At 42.3% G+C, this 23,546-nt stretch overlaps 1 protein-coding gene across 5 annotated transcripts in view; it reads right to left on the bottom strand.

The window, feature by feature from the left end:
* Window positions 1-818: 818 nt before the first annotated feature.
* LEMD1 (LEM domain containing 1) overlaps window positions 819-23,546 on the bottom strand; it is a 64,036-nt gene continuing 41,308 nt past the window's right edge. For 3 of the 5 annotated variants that reach the window (XM_011957738.1, XM_011957737.1, XM_011957739.1), the window contains one exon: window positions 819-1,296. In XM_011957738.1, the coding sequence (XP_011813128.1) occupies window positions 1,175-1,296 (122 nt within the window). In that variant the 3' untranslated portion in view covers window positions 819-1,174. Of the gene's footprint in view, window positions 1,297-4,041; window positions 4,119-23,546 lie in introns of all 5 variants that reach the window. The other 2 variants (XM_011957735.1, XM_011957736.1) reach the window with 1 other exon arrangement.

Below are 23,546 nucleotides of genomic sequence, written 5' to 3'. Positions count from 1 at the left end.
AGGCGAGTGGATCACGAGCCTAGGCTGTTGCCCAGGCTGGAGTGCAGTGGCACGATCTCTGCCCACTGCAACCTCCGCCTCCTGGGTTCAAGTGATTCTCCTGCCTCAGCCTCCGAGTAGCTGGGACTACAAGCGTGTGCCACCATGCCCAGCTAATTTTTTGTATTTTTAGTAGAGGCAGGGTTTCACCATGTTGGCCAGGCCGGTCTCGAACTCTCGACCTCAAGTGATCCACCCACCTCGGCCTCCCAAAGTGCTGGGATTACAGGCTTGAGCCACCACGCCCAGCCTCTGGTGCTTTTTTGTACCTAGAATTAGCTCCTCCAATATTGTGCCAAAGTGTAACATTGCTTAAGCATTTATTGAGTACTTGCTACAAGTCAGGTGTGGACCACACTAAGTACATTACGCACATTATTTCCTCAAATTCTTAATCACCCTAAGAGGCCTATTCTACCTACCCTTGAAAATTGAAACTAAAAATCAGGGAGGACAACTAACTCACCTGAGGTCACAGGGCCGATAAAGAGAGGAGCCGGGTGCCTACACAGCTCTGCCTGGTCCCTGAGGCCATAGTTATTACATTCCTTTGTCAGATGGTAATTTTTTAGAACCTTGCTAAGTTTCAAAGGCAAAAATGCTATCCTCTTCTAAATTGTTTCCATGGTGTTGGACACTTCTTTGTGTTTGCTAAACTAGATACATTTCTCTGCTATAAATTAGCTGTTTCCCAGAGTTGGCTATACAATTGGAAAAGTGAATAAAATGCGACCTATGGCTTGTCACCATAGTTAGAAAGAAAAATGTCAGAGAGTTTCCTTGTTTGACACCTGCTCAAATATGGAAGCACCTTTAATGAGAGCTGACATGACTTGGGGGATTTCCTAACCATCGTGCTCTTAACACAGGTGCCTCGTTCTCCCATTGGTTCCTTCCACCTGGCTGAGCCCAGATACCAATCTGTGAGAGCAGCACAGGGCAAGGGAAGGCTCCCTGCAAGGGAGGGCTGCGGGCTAGGCTTGCCCTTCAGGGTACTTTTTTGGTTCTTTCCTGAAGCAGGAGGCCTCACTTGGAGTATTGCTTTGCTCCTAAGTTACTTAACCAAACAGCGACTTATTTTCCACAGTTATGTAGACAAACAACACGATGATGAAAATACCAAGCACAGCAAGCTTCAAGCCCACTGGGAAACCTTCTTCTTTCCAGCTCTCAATAGTCTGGTCTTCCACGCAGTAGCCTCTCTCTTTGGTGATAGTCCCATATGTGATTCTGGTGCTTGGTGCTTTTGCAGCCCACCTGTGAAAACATCAGCGGCTGTTAGGATTGGACAGCTCCGGTGTACCTGAACACCCCCTTAAAGTATGTCTTGAAGCCCAAGGGTGCAGTCATGGTGGGGATTTAGAGATAGCCTCTTCTCACTAAAAACCTATGCTAATTTCTTCTTCTTCTTTTTTCTTTTTTCTTTTTTTTTTGAGACAGAGTCTTATTCTGTTGTCAGGCTGGAGTGCAGTGGTACAATCACAGCTCACAGCAGCCTCAACCTCCTGGGCTCAAGACATCCTCCCACCTCAGCCTCTTGAGTAGCTTGGACCACAGGTACATGCCACCACACCCAACTAATTTAAAAAAAAAAAATGTGTAGGCCAGGTGCAGTGGTTCACGCCTGTAATTCCAGCACTTTGGGAGGCCAAGGCAGGCAGACTGCTTGAGCCCCGGAGTTTGAAACCCTGTCTCTACAAAACATATAAAAGTTAGCTGAGAACGAGCCGGGCGCGGAGCCTCACGCCTGTAATCCCAGAATTTTGGGAGGCCGAGGTGGGTGGATCACGAGGTCAGGAGTTCAAGACCAGCTTGGCTAACATGGTGAAACCCCGACTCTACTAAAAACACAAAAATTAGCCAGGTGCGGTGGCGCACGGCTGTAATCCCAGCTACTCAGGAGGCTGAGGCAGGAGAATTGCTGGAACCCAGGAGGCGGAGGTTGCAGTGAGCTGAGACTGTGCCACTGCACTCCAGCCTGGACAACAAGAGTGAAACTCCATCTAAAAAAAAAAAAAAAATTAGCCGGGCATGGAGGCTGAGATGGGAGAATCAGTTGAGCCCAGGAGTTCGAGGCTGCAGTGAGCTATGACTGTGCCACTGCACTCCAGCCTGGATAACAGAATGAGACCCTGTCTCCAAAAAAATTAAAAAATAATTTTTTTTGTAGAGACGAGGACTCACCATGTTGCCCAGGCTGGTCTCGAACTCCTGGGCTCAAGGGATCCTCCCACCTCAGCCTCCCAAAGTGCTGGGATTACGGTGTGAACCACTGTGCCCAGTCTGTAATTTCAACAAGTGATATTAACAGCGTATTGGGGGATGTGAGGTCTCTCAAATCCCACAAAGCATTTCTTCATTGTTTCTGCCCACTTGTGTAGCACTTCTCAATGCCGGCATAAAGCCTGACTTGCCACAGGCCTTGCAGATCCCCAAGTCCCCGCTGGGAAATTGTATAAGTGGATGGGAAGCCTCAGTACTCAGGCCCTCTCCTTCCTCCCTTCTCAGGTACAAACACCACCTTTCAGGGTGGAGACAAAAAGTGCCTTTGCAATCTGCTTATTTTGCACTTAAAAGGGCAAGAGCACTTTCTCAAATTTTTTAGCATGAGCCTTATGTTTCCACTAGTCTAATTCTGCAAAACCTTCTGAAGTTTATTCAGAAGTTAGGAAGCTCTCCAGAAAGCTTTACTTTCTGACTAATACAATTGCCTGTCTTGAGCTTTTAGTTGAACTACCTACTCTTTTTATTCCTTTTTAAAAATTGATACATAATAGATTTACATGTTTTGGGGTATATGTAATTTTATATTACATATATATTTTTTGAGACAGGGTCTAACTCTGTCGCCCAGGCTGGAATGCTCACTGCATTGTAGCCTTGAACTCCTGGGCTCAACTAATCCTTCTGCATCAGCCTCCCAGGTAACTGGGACTGTAGCCACATACCACCATGCCTGGCTAATTTTTAAATTTTTCTGTAGAGACAAGGTCTCACTATTTTGCTTAGGCTGATCTCAAACTCCTGGCCTCAAGTGATCCTTCTACCTCAGCCTCCCAAAGTGCTGGGATTACAGGCATGAGCCACCGTGCCTAGCCAACATGTGCTATTCTGTTACCTTCATATAATGTGTAAAGATCAAATCAGGGCAATTGGGATATCCACCACCTTAAATATTTATCTTCTCTTTATGCTAGGAATGTTTAAATTATTCTCTTCTAGCTATTTTGAAGTGTTCAATGGGTTATTGTTAACTAAAGCCACTCTACTGACCTATTGAACCCTAGGTCTTATTTCTCCTATTTAACTGTATATTTATATCCTTTCTATTTATTTATTTATTTTTTTGAGGCAGAGTCTCGCTCTGTTACCCAGGCTGGAGTGCAGTGGCACCGTGTCGGCTCACAGCAACCTCCGCCTCCCTGGTTCAAGCAATTCCCTTGCCTCAGCCTCCCGAGTACCTGGGATTACAGGTGCATGCCACCACGTCTGGCTAATTTTTTTTGTATTTTTAGTAGAGACGGGGTTTCCCCATGTTGGCCAGACTGGTCTCGACTCCTGACCTCAGGCAGTCCACCTGCCTCAGCCCCCTAAAGTACTGGGATTACAGGCAAGAGCCACCGCGCCCACCCTTACATCCTTTTAAATTTTTTTTTTTTTTTTTTTTTTTTTTTTTTTTTTTTTGCCTCTTGCTTATCTTCCAAGATGCAAATAGAAAGAAATGTTTCCAAATGGCTACATGTCAGGAGACTTGGGTTGTGATCTCAGTCCACTGTGACTTTTGCCCTGTCCTCCCAGTTCTCCTGGGCCTATTTCCTTATCTCTAAATATGAGCAATGAACTAGAAACTTTGGCTTTGAAATTGTTGGATATTACAAATCTTTCTCCTTTCTCGACAGATTATTTTCAGGCTAAACCCTTCACATAAATCTGAACAATGAGTTTTTCCAGAGTTACAGGATGCAATATCAATTTCCACATATGCTAAAAAAACATCATTACCTTCTTCCCTTGGAAGGCTTATAATCCAAGCAATAGGTATCTACAGCTTCGGGTTTAGTGGTGGAAGCCTCGGGCCACTGATAAACAGAAAGAAAATGTCAAGAGGAATTTGTTTCCAATGTCTTGTACAAATGACCTCGGTTTTTATTCTAGAAAAAGTCAGTTCAGTTTTCTTATTTAGAAAAAATCTAGATAAAGTAGCTTGATACTTTATAATACAAACTTGTTTGTCTTTATTCAAGAATTAGCAAAAACATCCAAGTTCCATGGAGTAATATTTTACTTCAGTGACTCTCATGAGAACAATACACATACAAGGGACTAGGGCCACGTGATGAGAACAGCACTCTGTTCTTAAATATCAACTCTATTTTGCTTCTTTATTTGTACTTTATTGCTTGGAGCTCTTCCTTATGAGCATGCATCATTTTCTACAAAGAATAAAGTAATTTTAACAAAACAAGTTGACTATGAACAAGGATTAGAAAATAATTTAGGAAAATGAAATGTTACTTTGTAAAAGAAGTCGGAGCAATTGTGGAGGACTCTCAGGAATGTGAAGATGGGATGTCAGATGATGTTGCTAATTCTATTGATCAAGCACTAAGCTCCATTTACCCATTAACTCACTGAGGCCTCCCAGTGAGCGCCACCTGCGAGGGAACACTCCGCCCCTGTCTAGTAAGCACGATTCTGTTTTGGAAATGAGTCTGAGACAGAAAGGTTAAGTAACTTGCTAGAGGCTCCACAGTATTATTATCAGTGCTTGGACCACTGCACTAGACTTCTCTCTACCCTTCAGTTTCTAAAAATAATTTCCCTGTGTAGGAAATCTTTATTACTCTCATCCACTTAGATCACTCTTCTATGCTATATTTCTTCAGCCCTAATATATACATTTTGTACTGTAGTGTTTTTTTTGTTTGTTTTTGGAGACAGAGTCACCCAAGCTGGAGTGCAGTGGCATGATCTTGGCTCACTGTAACCTCTGCCTCCTGGGTTCAAGCAGTTCTCCTGCCTCAGCCTTCTGAGTAGCAGAGATTACAGGCACGCTCCACCACACCTGGCTAATTTTTGTGTAATATTTTTAGTAGAGACAGGGTTTTGTCGTGTTGGGTAGGCTGGTCTCGAACTCTTGGACTCAAGCAATCTACCCGCCTCAGCCTCCCAAAGTGCTGGGATTACAGGTGTGAGCCACTGTGCCCAGCCCTTATGTTTTATTTATTCATCTAACGAACATTTGTTGCATGCTGCTGAGTGCCAGGCCTGATGCCGGCTGTGAAGATTTCAGAAGGGCTTGCCAAATCGTCCCTATCCAAAACAGCTCACTACCAAGCATGGCTATTTTTTAAGTGTTCTGCACTGGCTTCCTTCTTCCCTAATCAGACCATCTGTTGGATCTCATGGAGCTGTCTCCTATTTCTCTTTAATCAAGCCACAGCATCTAACATTTGGGGCTACTGGTAACTTGCCATCTACTCCTCTGCTGGAAGCCCAGGACCCTTGAACATAAGAGGCGCCTTCTGACACCTGCCGTGCTGTCAGAGCCTGTAGGCTGCAGTGAGTCAGGAACTGGAGAATTCCCAGGAGTGGGAGAAGGAGCTGGGACTAGCGTCAGACAGGGAAAGGACTGACCGAGACCAGGACAGAACAAGAAGCACAGGGAAAGTCAAGAGGAGAGTAATGACCTCAATCCCAAGGTAGCCTGGACTGGAGTGTTTGGAGGGTCCGACAGAAGAGGGGCATTTGTGTTCATCACGGAGCTACCAGGAGAAAGGAGAGCCTGGGTCTTAGCAAGGATGTGGTCAGGACACAACCATAAAGTGGACCCCTCCAGTGAGTGTGGACTATGACCTACGGCAGGCCCAAGGGTCCCAGCCCAGGGTGGGTTGGGGAGGGCATGACTTGCTGTAGCATCACGCACTGCTAGTCACCCTCTACCCAGTACAGGTCACCAATGATGGAACAGCTACAGCCTCCTCCCCTTCCCTTGTACTCCCTGTGCCCCCTTCTTAAACACGTTCTCAACAGTGGTTTAGTGATACCCAAGCAAAACTCTTGCATATGTGGGAAGTTGTGCACCGTGCAAGAGAGCCACATGCAAGGAGCACCTTTCCCCATGTAGACACTGTAGATTTACATACCCTTACCACATACCCTTCCAGGAACAGGGAAGCAAAAGCTCTTGAGGAAGAGATACTTTGAAATTTCCCACAAAGGTGCCATGTGGGCTAGTGTTGGCATGTTCATCAAGAGATATTTCAAGCTATTTCCAAGGATATTGGAAAAATCATTTATAAGCAGATTTTTTTTAAGCTTTTTACTTATGGAAAATTTTAAACATATACAAAAATAGACAATAGTATAATGAACCTCCACATACCCATCACATGCAACTTCTTTTTAGTTCTCTTAAATTTAAAAATACATACATGAAATAAAGCATTTGGGGTAGAAATGCATTGCAAAATCAAATGATAGAATTTTACAGCTCCTAAGCAATCAAATACTCCCCTTGTGCCATAAGGAGATTTAGGCCTTTGATTTCCTTTTCTTTTACAATTTGTTTTCTTTGCTATCAATCATATGTAAAGTTCTCCTGCAGTATGTAGAAGGTGGACATTGTCATTTTCAAAAATGGAGTAATTATGGCCTATCTACCTGATTGTGCAGCTATCAATAATTACTATTATAAAGACCATATAACAGGGAAAACTGTTATTGATTAGTATTAATAAACAGGGTATAATTGTACATAAACAGTGATGTCTACTGTGTAAACATATACTAGATATGCATGTAAACAAAAACTAGAGGTAAATTGAAAAAATAAAATCAGTTTTTGCATCAAGTGGTGTGTTTATGGTTGATTTATATTTCATCTTTTAAAAAATTCCATTAATGCTGTTATAATATGATTTTCACTATAAACAACATTTACAGTGGAGCTAAAAAATATTGGTGTTTATTAAAGCAGTGGCTCAGTGAGGGTAAATGGCACCCAGGAGACACATAATATCTTTGCTCTCTTCTCCTTAGGCCCAGAGCTAGAATCTGCAAAGATGGCTGTTTTAGCAAAGCATTCGGAGCCCAGAGCTGGGGAATACGTGGCCCCCTCTGCTTTTCCACCCTCTTTGCTATGCCCTTGGCATTCAAGTCCAAAAATTCCACCACACTCCCAAGGCCTGAAGCATATTGCTGGCCACAGCTGTAGTTAGTTATAAAAGTAGTAAGTCAGAGATATGCCAATACAACACACTGTGACTGTCTCAGTACAACACTAGCTACCACGTATATGGCATTCCCTGTGCACCAGGCACCATTCTAAGCCTTTTATATCAATAAACTAAATTCATTCTCAAAACCACCCTATGAGAAAGGTGCTTTTATTATGCCCATTTTACAGATGAGAGCCCTGAGGCATAGAACGTTTAAGTAACTTTCCCACACTGACACAGCTGGTGAGGCAGTGGAGCCCCACAGTCCCTGCCCATAATCACCACATGGTACTGCAGCATGATAGTGGAAGGAATTAGAAATACCATGTTCTGACATCTATTATCTTGGGCATTTCACATACTTCAATTTACTTAATCTTTCTTTCTTTTTTTTTTTCTTTTTTTTTTTTTTTGTGACAGAGTCTTGCTCTGTTGCCAGGACAGAGTGCAGTGGCGTGATCTCTGCTCACTGCAATCTCCGCCTCCCCGGTTCAAGTGATTCTCCTGCCTCAGCCTCCTGAGTAGCTGGGATTACAGGTGTGAGCCACAACACCCAGATAATTTTTTTTGTATTTTTAGTAGAGACGGGGTTTCACCAGGGTGGCCTTGATCTCCTGACCTTGTGATCCACCTGCCTCGGCCTCCCAAAGTGCTGGGATTACAAGTGTGAGCCACTGCGCCCAGCCAATTCACTTAATCTTTCTAACAACTCTAGGACGTAATTATTACAGTCACCATTTTACAGAAGAGGAAGTAGAGGCTTAGGGAGCTAAACTGTTTGCCCTAGATAACACAATTCATAAAAGGCATAGCTATAATTTAAACCCAGATTTTTTTTCCAGGTGGACTATTTTGTGCTAATTCTGGCCTACTTAGGTATATCATAGTCAATCTGAAATAATATTGCATATGATATTTTATGTCATATTGTGTCACATTATAGTTAACAACAAAACACTGGGTTAACATGAGATTACAGGCACACGCCACCATGCCTGGCTAATTTTTGTATTTTTAGTAGAGATGGGGATTCACTATGTTGGCCAGGCTGGTCTTGAACTCCTGACCTTAAGTGATCCGCCCGCCTCAGCCTCCCAAAGTGCTGGGATTATAGGCATGAGCCACAGTACCCAGCCTACATTTGGTTTTTTAAAAATAATCTACCTTGACTAAAGCCATCACTAACTGTCCATAAAGAAATACAAGTTTGTTTGCATTTCCACAAGACATATATTTACCATGTAGGCTTGAAGCTGGCCAAAATTTCACAGGCTGACACCTACAATTAAGGGAAGTTAAGAAAAGGGTGCTGAGAGCCCAGTTTCCTACCCTTTCTTTCTCTTATTCTCCCAATACGCCTTACCACTGGACTTGGAGAAGTCAGAAGGCAGGGATGTCCCTGAAGCTTGGGGATGGCATTCTGTCCAAACTGAAACATAATACATTCTCCAACCGCTCTAATTCAATAATGCAATTATTTCTTAAAGGCCTATATGTAGAATTGGACACTTTTACAAATGACATAGCAAACCGGAAGTTATGACCTGCTTACAGGCAGAAAAAAAGAAAAACCTCCTTTTGATTTATAGATCTTTAAAATTGAGTTAACTCCAAATCCTCTTACTGATTAAAAATTATTAAGTGAGTAAAAGATCTATAATCATAGCAGACTTTTACTTCATTGTTTTTGCCTGAGTCCTGATTTGATAAAGCCTTTATTTAAAGTGTTGTGTTCTCTTAACCCAAGTAATGATTTTGAATTAATTAAAAGGCTTTAAAAATTATCTGTACCACATTAACAAAAGAAAGGTTAAAAACCTTATTATCATCTCCATTCCCGATTTTTAAAAAATCTTCTAGCAACCAGGGGAGGTGGCTCACGCCTGTAATCCCAAAACTTTGGGAGGCTGAGGGGGGTGGATCACTTGAGATCAGAAGTTCGAGACCAGCCTGGCCAACATGGTGAAACTCCACCTCTACTAAAAATACAAAAATTAGCCGGGCATGGTGGTGTGCACCTGTAATCCCAGCTACTTGGGAGGCTGGGGCAGGAGAATCGCTTGAACCCGGGAGATGGAGGTTGCAGTGAGCCGAGACCATGCCACTGTACTCCAGCCTGGGTGACAGAGCTATAATCTGTCTCAAAAAAAAAAAAAAAAAAACAACAACTTTTAGTAAACCAGGAATAGGAACTTCCTTAACTTGATAAAAGACATCTTCGAAAACCTACACCATAAGTCATACTCAAAGGTAAAATATTAGATGTATTTCCTTTAAAATCAGGACAAAGGAAAAGAATGTCCACTGTCGTCATTCTCCTACACTAGTATAATGAAAAGCCTTAGCCAGCACAGTAAAACAAAAAGAAATTAAAGATATTCAAACCAGGCTACAAAATAATCTGCAGAAAAAGTACTATAATTGCAAAAAGTTTATTGTTGTAAAATCAATATACAGAAGTCAACTTCATTTCTATACACCAGCAACAATTTAAAATATGCTTTAAAAGAGTTCCTATTCCCAATGAAGCAAAAATTAAAAGCCTATCTACTAATAAAGCTAACAAAAGATTAGCATGTCCTTTACTAAGAAAATTATACAATCTTACTGAAGGACATTAAAGGGAATTTCAGTAAATATAAAGACATTAAAATACCCATTTAAATACACAGAAACACAAAGATGGAAACAAGCAGGGGATTCCGAAAGGGGGAGCAAGGAAGGCAAGGGTTGAAAACATAGTATTGGGTATTATGTTTACTACCTGGGTGATGGGATCATCAGAAGCCCAACTCTCAGCACCGCACAATATACCTGTGTAACAAACCTGCGCATGTACCCCCTGAATCTAAAATTTTAAAGTAAATAAATAAATAATCCATTAAAAAATACCGATGTCTATATGGAAACTTGATATATGACAAGAGCTAACATTGCAGCTCAGAAGAAAAAAAATGGACCATTGGAAAATGGTATTGGGAACAAATTGGGGTAGATGTACTTCTTCCAATTTATTCTGCTAAGTACAGCCAATCCCCCTGGACATTATACCTAAAACAAGCCTATGAAGACTCTGGAAGATACAGAGAGAAGGTCGATGGGCCAGGGAGCTTGAGACTCAGGGAAGACAAGGTGGTGAGTTCCCGTGGTTTTCTTTTTACCTTATATATCCTGGACTGGAAGCTGAAGGGGCTGACAACCTGGAAACACCAAGGGATGCAGGTGAAAAAAAAGCTCCCGGAAAAGCCAAAAGACAAGGAAAAAGGCAGCCTAGTAAGACAAAAAACTTTGTGACATTAACTTCCTTGTGGCAGCCAAACAGCCCACCTCCACCCCCACCAGCCAAGGTACATAAGAAGCCTGGACTTTCACCCCCATGTGGCAAACTCTCCTGCTCCCCGCCTGGGTGGTGTCAATGGAGGCCACATGGGAGGCCCTCCCAGCAACCCAGTAGTAAGGAGGCATCCTCTGCCTCCACACACCCAAAGGTGTCCCCAGTGGGAGCCTGGACTTTTACCTCCACCTGGCAGTAAAGAGGTAGTGCCCCTCTTTTCCCACCAATGTACAGTCAGAGAAGGTCTGCTAAAACAAGATTTAAAAGCCACCCAGAAGGCCAGGCGTGGTGGCTCATACCTGTAATTCCAGCACTTTGGGAGGCCAAGGCAGGTGGAGTTCGAGACCAGCCTGGCCAACATGGTGAAATCTCGTCTCTACTGAAAAAAAAAAAAAAAAAATTAGCCAGGCATGGTGGTGGGCACCTGTAATCCCAGCTACTCAGGAGGCTGAGGCAGGAGGATTGCTTGAACCTGGGAGGTGGAGGTTAAAGTGAGCCAAGATCACACCACTGCACTCCAGCCTGGGTGACAGACAGAGACTCCGTCTAAAAAAAAACACAAAAAACAAAAACCGGCCGGGCGCGGTGGCTCAAGCCTGTAATCCCAGCACTTTGGGAGGCCGAGACGGGCGGATCACGAGGTCAGGAGATCGAGACCATCCTGGCTAACACAGTGAAACCCCGTCTCTACTAAAAAATACAAAAAACTAGCCGGGCGAGGTGGCGGGCGCCTGTAGTCCCAGCTACTCGGGAGGCTGAGGCAGGAGAATGGCGTGAACCCGGGAGGCGGAGCTTGCAGTGAGCTGAGATCCGGCCACTGCACTCCAGCCTGGGCGACAGAGCGAGACTCTGCCTCAAAAAAAAAAAAAAAAAAAAAAACCAAAACCACCCAGAGTCTTGTGAGGGGAGACAATGATAGACACTGACACCAAGATGACACAAATGTTGGAATTATCTCACCAAGATTTTAAAGCAGCCATCATAAAATGTTTCAAAGAACAATATGAACATGTTTGAAATAAATGAAAAAATATAAACTCTTTGCAGAGAAGTAGAATATATAAAGAAGACCCAAGTGCAAATTTTAGAACTGACAGCCTGCACAGCAAAGCGAGATCCCATCTCTAAAAATAAATGATAAAAAAAAATTAGCCAGGCATGATGGTGTGTGCCTGTAGTCCCAGCTACTCGGGAGGCTGAAGCAGGAGGATCGTTTGAGCCCAGGAGTTTGAGGTTACAGTGAACTATGATCGTGCCACTGTACTCCAGCCTGGGTGACAGAGTGAAATTCTGCCTTAAAAAATATATATATAACTGAAAAAAATACAACCAAAATATGGGCTCAACAGCAGAATAGAGAAGACAGAGAAAAGAATCAATGAATTTGAAGATAGAACAATATAAATCACCCAAACTGAATGACAGACAGAAAACAGAAAACAAAAAACAGTGTCTCAGGGTCTTATGAGACTGTAATGAAAGACCTAACATTTGTGTCATCAGAGTCCCTAAAAGAGAGAAGAATGAGGTGCGGCTAAAATTTTTTTTGAAGAAATAATGACTGAAAATGTCCCAAATTTGGCAAAAGACATAAATCTACAGATCAAGAAGCTGCATGAACTCAAATCAGATAAACCCAAAGAAATCCATGCCAGGACACATAATCAAACTTCAGAAAACTTTTATGTAATAAAGGACATTATCAAGAAAGTAGCCAGGCGTGGTGGTGCATGCCAATAGTCCCAGCTATTCAGGAGGCTCAGGCAGGTGGACCGCTTGAGCCCAGGAGTTTGAAACCAGCCTGGGCAACATAGTTTTTTGTTTTTGTTTTTGTTTTTGAGACTGAGTTTAGCTGTGTCCCCAGGCTGGAGTGCAGTGGCGCGATCTCCACTCACTGCAAGCTTCGCCTCCCGGGTTCGCGCCGTTCTCCTGCCTCAGCCTCCGAAGTAACTGGGACTACAGGCGCCCGCCACCGCGAGCATAGTTAAAAAGACAATGTATAGACTGGAAAAAAAAACTTGCACATCATATATCTGGAGTCTGTTATTTAGAATATATAAAGAATTCTTACAACTCAAAAAGAAAAAGAAAACCCAGTCTAAAGATGGGCAAAGGACTTAAACAGACATTTCTCCAAAGAAGATATAGAAGTGGCCAATAAGCACATAAACTTCCTTATAATAAAATAATGACATATCTTGATATAATGATATAATAAGATAATGACATCATTAGTCATTAGGGAAATGCAAATCAAAACTACAATGAGATACCACTTGATACCCATTAGAATGGCTATTAAAAAAAAAAAAGACCGGGAACAGTGGTTCACACCTGTAATCCCAGCACTCTGGGAGGCCGAGGTGGGTGGATCACTTCAGGTTAGGAGTTCGAGACCAGCCTGGCCAACATGGTGAAACACCATCTGTACTAAAAATACAAAAATTAGCTGGGCATGGTGGCAGGCAACTGTAATCCCAGCTGAGGCAGGAGAATCGCTTGAACCCAAGAGGCAGAGGTTGCAGCAAGCCGAGATCGTGCCACTGCACTCCAGCCTGGGTGACAGAGCAAGACTCTGTCTTAAAAAAAAAAAAAAAGGAAAATAGCAAGTGTTGACAAGGATGTGTAGTGTAGAAATTGCAACCCTCATACATTGCTAGTGGTAATGTAAAATGGCCCAGTCGCTGCAGAACACAGTTTGGCACTTTCTCCGAAAGTCAGACATAGAATTATTATATGACCCAGCAATTCCACTCCTAGGTACCTAGCCAAAAAAAATGGAAATCAGGTACTCAAATACTTGAACATGAATGTTCATAGTGGCACTGTTCACAACAGCCAAAAGGTAGAAACAACCCAAATGTCCATCAGTGGATAAATGAATAAACCAATTGTGGTTTTTACATATAATGGAATATAATTCAGCCATAAAAAGGAATGAAGTGCTGATGCAAATACATGGACAACATGGATGAACCTCAAAAACCTTATACTAAGCAAAAGAAACGAAACACAAAACATCACACATTGAACGATTCCATTTATGTGAAATCTCCAGAAGAAGTAAATCCATTAAAACAGCAGATTGATAGCTGCTGCAGGGGTGGAGTGGGGTGGGGGGGTGGAGTGACTGGGGAGTAACTGCTTAATGGGTATTGGTTTTATTTTAGGGTGACAAAAATGTTTTGGAACTAAAATAGAGGTGGTGGTTTCACAGCAGTTTGAATGTACTAAATGCCACTGGATCGTGAACTATATTATTTGTTTATTTATTTATTTAATTAATTTTTTTTTTTTGACAGAGTTTCCCTCTTGTTGCCAAAGCTGGAGTGAATTGGCGCAATCTTGGCTCACTGCAACCTCCACCTCCTGGGTTCAAGTGATTCTCATGCCTCAGCCTCCCGAGTAGCTGGGATTACAGGCATGCACCACCATGCCCAGATAATTTTTATATTTTTAGTAGAGACGGGGTTTCACCATGTTGGCCAAACTGGTCTCGAACTCCTGACCTCAGATGATCTGCCTGCCTTGGCCTCCCAAAGTGCTGGGATTACAGGCGTGAGCCATTATGCCCAGCCTTAAATTGTGCACTTTAAAATAGCTAATTTTATGTTGTGTAAATTTCACCTCAATTTTTAAAAATCTTGATTCTTGTCATTGTACTGTGGTTATAGAAGTGATATAATGTCTTTATTCTAGGAAATACATACTGAAATTTTGGCAGAGGTCAAAAAAACATGATGTCTTCAGTCTGATCTCAAATAGGTCAAGGAAAAAAGATAGATAAAATTGTAAAACACAGATGGAAAAATCTTAACCATTGGTGAATTTGGGTATGGTTAGATTCAATATGGCCATGTAAGAATTCTTCTTACATGGTTTGAAATTATTTCAAAATAGACTGGGCACGGTGGCTCAAGCCTATAATCCCAGCACTTTGGGAGGCCGAGGCGGGCAGATAAACTGAGGTCGGGAGTTCAAGACTAGCCTGATCAACATGGAGAAACCCCGTCTCTACTAAAAATACAAAATTAGCTAGGTTTGGGGGTGCACGCCTGTAATCCCAGCTACTCAGGAGGCTGAGGCAGGAGAATTGCTTGAACCCGGGAGATGGAGGTTGAGGTGAGCCGAGTTCATGCCATTGCAATCCAGCCTGGGCAACAAGAGCAAAATTCTGTCTCAAAAAAAAAAAAGAAAAGAAAAGAAAAGAAATTACTTCAAAATAAAAACTACAAATATAAGCACATTTAATTTTTAAAAGGCACCAAGAAGAGAGTAAAAAGATAAGTCAAAACTACTAGAAGATACGTGCTACACATATAGCTAACAAAAAATTGGTAACCACAATATATAAGGAACTCCTATAAATTAACAAGAAAAAGATAAACAACCTAATAAAAAATGGGCAAAAGACATGAATAGGCATTTCACAGATGAGAAAACACAAATGACCAATAATTGTGAAAAGATGCCCAAACTTATTAATAATAAAATACATACAAATTACAATAATAAAATACCATCTTACACCCACCACATTGAGAAAAATAAATCTAGCAACGCTAAATTCTGAAGAAGATTTACAACAATGGAGCATTTTTTTTCTTTTTTAAGACAGGATCTTGCTCTGTCTCCCAGGCTGGAATGCAATGGCAGGATCAAATCTCATTGTAGCCTTGAACTCCCAGGCTCAAGCCACCCTTCTGCTTCAGTCTCCTGAGAAGTGAGGACTGCTAAGCTAATTTTTTTCTTAAATTTTATTTTTAGAGACAGGGTCTTGCTATGTTGCCCAGGTTGGTCTTGAACTCCTTACTTGAACTTCTCCCACCTTGGACTCTCAAAGTGCTGGGATCATAGGCATTAGCCTCCATGCCCAGCTCCTGGAGTTCTTAATATATTGCTGGGGGAAGCAAAAAATGGTGCAACCATGTTGTAGAGCAATTTAATATAATCTCTTAAGTTGAACATGGGTAGACCCCTTCCATTCAACAGTCCTACTTGTAGGTACAATCACGCAATCAGAAAAAAAATTCTTACACATATACACACTGGGTCCTGTACCACAAAGTTTGTAACAACACTGTTTGTGTTACAAAAATCTGAAAACAATCCAAATGTCCAACAAATAGGGAATGAATAAAAATACTTCTCCAATAATTCTATATAGCAGTGAAAATAAATGAACTAAAGCTACCAGTAATGACCACGTAAGGTCACAGCATGATGCTGAATGGTAAGGGAAGCTGCAGAAGAAAACTTGCAGTATAATATTGTTTAAATAAAATACAAAATCATGAAAAACTAAACTAAAGTTTGTGGATACTATGAATAAAAGAGAAAGAAGAATAAGTAGCAAATTCATGTTAGTGGTTGCCATGAGGGAACAGGAAGATGTCCCAAGAGGGATACACTGGGGGCTCCAACTGATTCAGCAATGATTTATTTTTTAATCTTTGGGGTGGGAATCCAACTTCTCATTACGTAATTCTTTATTCTTTTTCATATGCATAATGTATTTTATTTTAAAAGATTTTCAGACACAGTTTTTTCCTCCCCACTTGGGCTAATTCCAGCTACCAATCCGCGTATGTCAGCCCATTTCTAACTGTGCTGATTTCTGTGCCACGGTTTTAGTTTGCAAGTGGAAGGGTCACCAAGATGTGCCTCCCATGGACTCTCACTACGCAGCAATCATCAGAAAGACCAGCCTTTGCTTCCATGGGAAAACAGATGTCCCGAGTCCTTCTGTAATACCACAGAAAGGACACTGAGGGGAGCTATTTCATCACTCAGGTGCCTGGTCGTTTTTCCTCCCCTGTGGCCTTTTGATATAATGGAGAGGGCAACAGAATGGAAATTAGGACACTAGTTTCTATTTCCAATTTTCCTCTAATCCTCTATGTGGTCTTGGGCAAGTCATATTCCCTTTCTGCCTGTTTCCTCATCTGTAAGATAAATCACATAGCCTCCTCCAAGATGCCTTTCAAATACGAAATTCCATGATCCATAATTATCTACAGGCTGGGCACAATGGTTCACACCTGTAATCTCAGTGCTTTGGGAGGCCAAGGCAGGAGGGTCCCTTGAGCCCAGGAGTTCAAGACTAGCCTGGGCAACACAGCAAGATCTCCACGAAAATTTTAAAAATTAGCTGGGTGTGATGGCACACACCTGTAGTCTTAGCTGCTCAGAAGTCTGAGCCCAGGAGGTCGATGCTACAGGGAGCTGTGATCACACCAATGCACTTCAATCTGGGCGACAGAGTGAGACCCTATCTCAAGAAAAAAAATTATCTATAATAAATCATTCCTGGACTCAAGAATTGTAATGAATAATGCCTAGTGCTTATGAAGCCTTGACAAGTCTAAAGAGATTAAAAATAACTCAGGGGTGCTCATATGGGAGGTACAACAGGAAACTCCTCTTCCTAAAATGAAGACATAGATCCATACACACAAAGCAAAGTATAATTTAGCTAAATCTGGGTATATTCTTAGATGAAAAAGAAAAGAAAGCTGAGTTTTCTAAACAAATCCATATTTTTTTCTACAGGAGAACACCACTGCTCGTAATTCAGGTTTATGAAAATAAGTGAGTTTACCTTTATTATCATCTTGGAATCATTACAATCAGGGTTTGTTTCCACTATTTCCTCTTGCCGCTCTTGAATTTCAAAAACTGGGTTCTATTACACAGAAAAGAAATCAACATTTAATCAATAAGATCAAGATATATTGATCATATCTACAAGGAGGTCAATATTTTTACAGAAAGAATGTTAAATTAAATTCCTTGTAAAGATGGCATTTAGCAGCCCCCTTAGCACACATCAGAGGTAAGAAGAAAGGGCTTATTAAGCAGTTAAGAAACTATGTAATTTTCTCTTCACTTTGACCCAATTTGAATATACAACTACTGTTGGGAATAAGGATATTTTTCAATTAATTAAGAAACTATTAGAGAGATGTTTAACATCAGGTCTTCTAAAACCTGTATATACTACTTGAATCACACACTACTTAATGGTAGTTCTTTAATACATATTCCCATGATACACTAAGCCTGCTGGTGGCAGCCTTTGGGGTGGGCCCTGCACAGGCTCATGTAGGCTTACAAGGTATCTCATAAGCAACAATTGAAATTGAGGCACAGAGAGTTAAAATCCCATTAAAGTTTTGGCAGAAACACATTGAAATAAACTTAAAATTTGGAAGTAAAAATGAGACATGCAGTTTTCCTTCCCTTCTTTATCGTCCCCTGGGGTGTCCGTATGCTCTGCACACTGAGAAAGGAGGCAGAAGGGACATGGACGCAGAGGCGTTGGCATGCCTGGAGGCCAAGAAATGGAGTAGCAAGGTTGTGGAGGGTTTCTGCCTGCCTGGTAGTAGAAGAATTAGAGCACTGGGAGGGGTAGGGGGACCAGCATGGACACATTAGTGTGCCCTGGGGCAAGGAAGAGGGACAGTGAGGGGAAGGAAGAGGGCCCTCTTGTAGTGGGGGCTGCAAGGAGATACTGGTATGTTCCATGGTCAAGGAGGCAGTTACAGGTGATAAAGAGAAGGAAGTGGTTATTGTGATTGGGTGATTAGTTACACTGAGAAAATTAGAAAATTGAGGCTGAGTGTGGTGACTCACACCTGTAATCCCAGCACTTTGGGAGGCCGAGGCAGGTGGATCACCTGAGGTCAGGAGTTTAAGACCAGTCTGGCCAACCTGGTGAAACTCCATCTCTACTAAAAATACAAAAATTAGCCGAGTGTGGTGGTGCGTGCCTGTAGTTCCAGCTACTCAGGAGACTGAGGCAGGAGAATTGCTTGAATCCAGGAGGCGGAGATTGCAGTGAGCTGAGATTGCACCACTGCACTCCAGCCTGGGCAACAGAGCGAGACTCCATCTAAAAAAAAAAATTAGAAAACTGAGTGAAAATGTAAATACAGTGAGGCTAGTGGAATCTATAATCAGAGGATAATGGAATCACTGTCAGAGAAGTGATTTTATAAAAGTGAATGATTAGAAAGAACATTGGATTATTAGATTGCAATTGGAGATAAACAGAAACTCATAGTTTTTTATTTTATGTATACCCACATAAAAATAGAGACGTATGTATGTGTGTGTACACAGATACATACATTTATTTTCTAGCTCTGTCCACTGAAAACGGCCTAGAAGCAATGATACCCAGTAGAAAGGTGCTCACTGAAGGCCTAGATCACGGCTTCCAAACACCATCTTGTGAAAGGAATCAAGGCTCCTGGGGCAGGAAAAGTACAAGATGAGTCTGAAGCATCTTTTTGTGCCAGAAACCAAGGAAGTGCTCAAATAATGATGAGGACATGTCAAAAGGACCCAGTATCTATCTTGAAGGGGCTCCTACTAGCCAAAGCTGGGAAATTTTGAGTATGAAAACAGTGATGTCATGCCGGGCGCGGTGGCTCACGCCTGTAATCCCAGCACTCTGGGAGGCCGAGGCGGGCGGATCACAAGGTCAGGAGATCGAGACCATCCTGCCTAACGTGGTGAAACCCCGTCTCTATAAAAATACAAAAAATTAGCCGGGCGCGGTGACAGGCGCCTGTAGTCCCAGCTACTCGGGAGGCTGAGGCAGGAGAATTGCTTGAACCCAGGAGGCAGAGGTTGCAGTGAACCAAGATTGAGCCACTGCACTTCAGCCTGGGCAACAGAGCAAGAATACGTCTCAAAAAAAAAAAAAAAAAAAAGCCATGCTCTTATTCCCTCACACCTATGTTAGTTGTTCTAGGTAACTTTTTTTTTTTTTTTTTTTGAGGCAGAGTCTCACTCTGTCACCCAGGCTGGAATGCAGTGGTGTGATCTCGTCTCAAAAAAAAAAAAAAAAGAAAATAGTGATGTCAATGGATACAACTCATTGGAAGAAAAGAAATCAATGAATTCATACTTACATGAATGAGTGAGTGAGTGAATGAGTTATTGAATGAATAGGGAGAAAGGAAAACGCTCTTACAGTAGAATGCCAACTAACAAATATAGAAGGACTGATAGAAATAGAAAATCTCAATAGACCATCACCACAGTGGAAGCTGAGGGTTCTACAGATGCTAAGGCTAACGAGTGAGGGTCCATGAGGAACAATATGTTGGCGTCATTTCAAAACATCTCCCCACAGAATACTGTTCAATTACAAAGGCAAAAATAATGTTTGAGGGTTCTTATTTTGTTTTGTTTTGACACAGGGTCGCTTTATCAACCCAGACTGGAGTGCAGGGGCGCAATCTCAGTTCACTGCAGGCTCAATCTCCCAGGCTCAAGCCATGCTCCCACCTCAGTCTCCCGGGTAGCTGGGACTACAGGCACGTGCCACCATGCCCAGCTAATTTTTGTGTTTTTTTGTAGAGAAGAGGTTTCACTATGTTGTCCACTATTGAATTCCTGAGCTCAAGCAATCCACCTGCCTTGGCCTCCCAAAGTGTTGGGATTACAGGCATGAGCCACTGTGCCTAGCCAAGAAACCTGACAAACATCAACTTTTCCAGGTAATGAAGGTTAACATTATTAGCAGTGGGACACAGTGACATTGTTTGTCCGTGGCGATGTAATGAGAAGAGCACAGCGCCATTTCTAAAGAATTCCGGCCAAGAACGCATGGCTTCTAATACTAGTCAAAAGGAAAAATCAGACAAATCCAATTTGAGGTTCACCCTTGTGATGTTGTGATACAATAAGAAACATACACCTGGTCTTCTGTCCCCTCTCCTGGCACAGAGCTCCTGAAACCCTTGTAATTTCCTCAGTGATAGGTGTGATGGAAACATCTTTTATTATACTATTTTTGTCTCAGTCCCAGGTTCCTGACACAAGAACTTCTAAGGACCCTTGGAATCTCTGGAGCTACAAGAGTTATCTTTTTTATATGCTAATGAGTTGACTGGTGCCCAAAGACCCTTAGATAGCTTCAGAATGGGGTCTGGTCATCAGAAAGGCCAACCATGTGATTAGAAGATTTGAACTTGGGGCTGGGCACGGTGGCTTAGACCTGTAATCCCAGCACTTTGGGAGGCCGAGGCAGGTGGATCACGAGGTCAGGAGTTCAAGACCAGCCTGGCCAACATGATGAAACCCTGTTTCTACTAAAAATACAAAAATTAGCTGGGTCTGGTGGCACGTGCCTGTAATCCCAGCTACTTGGGAGGCTGAGGCAGGAGAACTGGTTGAACCTGGGATGGGGAGGTTGCAGTGAGCTGAGATCTCACCATTGTACTCCAGCCTGGGCGACAGAGCAAGACTCCTTCTCAAAAAAAAAAAAAAAAAAGATTTGAACTTGGAGCCCCACCCCCTGACCTCCAGGTAGAGGAGGGGAGCTGAAGGTTGAGTTAATCACTGATAGCCAATGATTTAGTCAATCATACCTAAGTAACAGGACCTCCATAAAACTCCTAAAAGACAGAGTTTAGAGAGTTTCTGAGTTGGTGAATGCATTAAGGTACTTAGAGGGCAGCGCGCCCAGAGAAAGCATGGAAGCTCTGTATCTCTTGACCTAGACCTTGCCCCCTGCATCTCTCCCATTGGCTGTTTCTGAGCTGTATCCTTTAAAATACACTAGTAAGGAAAGAGCACTCCTGAGTTCTGTAAGCTGTTCTAGCAAATTAGCAAATCCAAGGTGTTGTGGGAACCCTTGAGTTTTAGCGAGTCAATTAGAAGTATGGGAGACCCAGGACTTGAGATTAGCATTTTAAATGGGGGCCGTCTTGTGAGACTGAGCCCTTTAACCTGTGGGATCTAACGCTAACTCCAGGTCTATAGTGTCAGAATTCTACTGAATTGTTGGACACCTGGCTGGTGTCTGGAGAGTTGGAGAACTGGTTGTCATGAGAAAAAAAAACCCACACATTTGCATCAGAAGTGTTCTGTGGGTAGAGATAGTTCCTAGTAACACTACAGAATGAAAGGTCTATACTCTTGAAAACTGTCAAAGGCAGGAATGACAGGGAAAGATTGAGACACCATGGCTCCAGATAGAAGGAGAAGGAATAGACGACAACTAAATGGAGCATGTGTTCCTGGAGTGGTTGTGGATGAGAAAGCAAAAAGACATCATTGGGACAGTTGGTGAAACTTGCATGGGGTCTCAGTACTGGCTGGAAGCATTGAATCAGCGTGGATTTCCTTATCTGGAGGGTCATATTGTGGTTATGTAGTAGAGTGTCCTTTGATGGGCAGAATACTCACTGGGGAGCCCAGGGGCTTCATGTCTGCAATTTGCTCTCAAATCGTTCAGAAAGAGAAAATGGTAGGGTACACACACACACACACACACACCTCAAATGTGATACAAGGTACCAACTGAGGAACCTGAGCGGAAGGAATGTGGGTGCTCTTTGTACTATTCCTGCAACATTCTGTAAGTTTGAAAATATTTCGAGAGGTGTGGAGAAAGATTTAATAACTTTTTCTTTTTCTTTATTTTCTTTTTCTTTCTTTTTTTTTGTTTGTTTTGGAGACAGGCTCTCACTCTGTCACCCAAGCTGGAGTGCATTGGTGCCATCACTGCTCACTGCAGCCTCAAGCTGGGCTCAAGCCATCCTTTCACCTCGGCCTCCCGAGTAGCTAGGACCACAGGTGCACACCACTATGCCCAGCTAATTTTTTTGTAATAATTGTAGAGATGGGGTTTTGCCATGTTGCCCAGGCTAGTCTCGAACTCCTGGGCTCAAGTGATCCTCCCTCCTTGGCCTCCCAAAGTGCTGAGATTAAAGGAGTGAGCCATCAAGCTCAGCTAAATTTAAGAATAAGATTAAGAAAGAGGAGTCTCAAATACTCCTCTGTATTTGAGGAGTATTTGAGGGCACAATGACTCTGTATTCGAGGGCACAATGACTTAAACAAACAGACAACAACAACAAAAACCAAGGTCTCTGTCACCCAGGCAGGAGTGCAAGTGGTATGATCTGAGATCCTGGGGTCAGGTGATCCTCCTACCTCAGCCTCCCAAGTAGGTAGGACCACAGGTGTGTGCCACCATGCCGGGCCAATTTTTTGTATTTTTAGTAGAGACAGAGTTTCACCATGTAGCCCAGGGTGGTCTCCAACTCCTGGACTGAAGCAATTCACCCGTCTCAGCCTCTCAAAGTGCTGGGATTACAGGCGTAAGCCACCAAGCCTGGCCAGCATATGATTGTTTTTTTAAAGTTCAGTCTGCCTCATTCAACACGCAGGGCTTACAGAAAGTAATCTTTAATTATATCTGTATATTTACTTCAATAAATATATCTGTAGGCACTCGATAAATCACATTCTGTGGCACTTAGAAGTTCAATACTGAAGATTCGTTTTCCAGTGTTATTTTTCACTAAGTATGTTGTTTTGTACTACAGGTAATTAAATAATATGCTTTTTATGTAACAATAATGTTAATGATAATAATAGCTCTTATTTGTACTTGCCTCTTATTACATATACATATGCTACTCTGCTTTGCATATTTTATATCACATATACATATACTACTCTGTTTTGCATATTTCAATCTTCACAACACTGTGAGGTTGAGACTGTTCTTAAGCTTATTCATAGATGAGGAAACTAAGCCATAGAGAGGTCGAGTGTCTTGTCTAAGTTAGTAGTAGAGCTGAAATTTGAACCCAGGCAGTCTGGCTCTACAGTCTTTTTACTTTTTTTTTTTTTTTTTAAGAGAAGGCCTCACTCTGTTGTCCAGATTGGAGTACAGTGACATGAACTTGGATCACTGCAGCCTCAACCTCCTAAGCTCAAGCAATCCTCCTGCCTCAGCCTCCTGAGTCGCTTGGCTTGCATGCCACTATGACCAGTTAATTAATTAATTAAATTTAATTAAATTTATTTATTTATTTATTTTTTGAGACAGAGTTTCACTTTTGTTGCCCAGGCTGGAGTGCAATGGCACGATCTCGGCTCACTGCAACCTCTGCCTCCCAGGTTCAAGTGATTCTCCTGCCTCA

This window comes from Colobus angolensis, unplaced genomic scaffold, assembly GCF_000951035.1.
Source record: "Colobus angolensis palliatus isolate OR3802 unplaced genomic scaffold, Cang.pa_1.0 Scaffold449, whole genome shotgun sequence".
Classification (NCBI taxonomy): Eukaryota; Metazoa; Chordata; class Mammalia; order Primates; family Cercopithecidae; genus Colobus; species Colobus angolensis.
The sequence above is the reverse complement of the archived record's forward strand: the minus strand, read 5'-3'. Positions and strand labels throughout refer to the sequence as shown.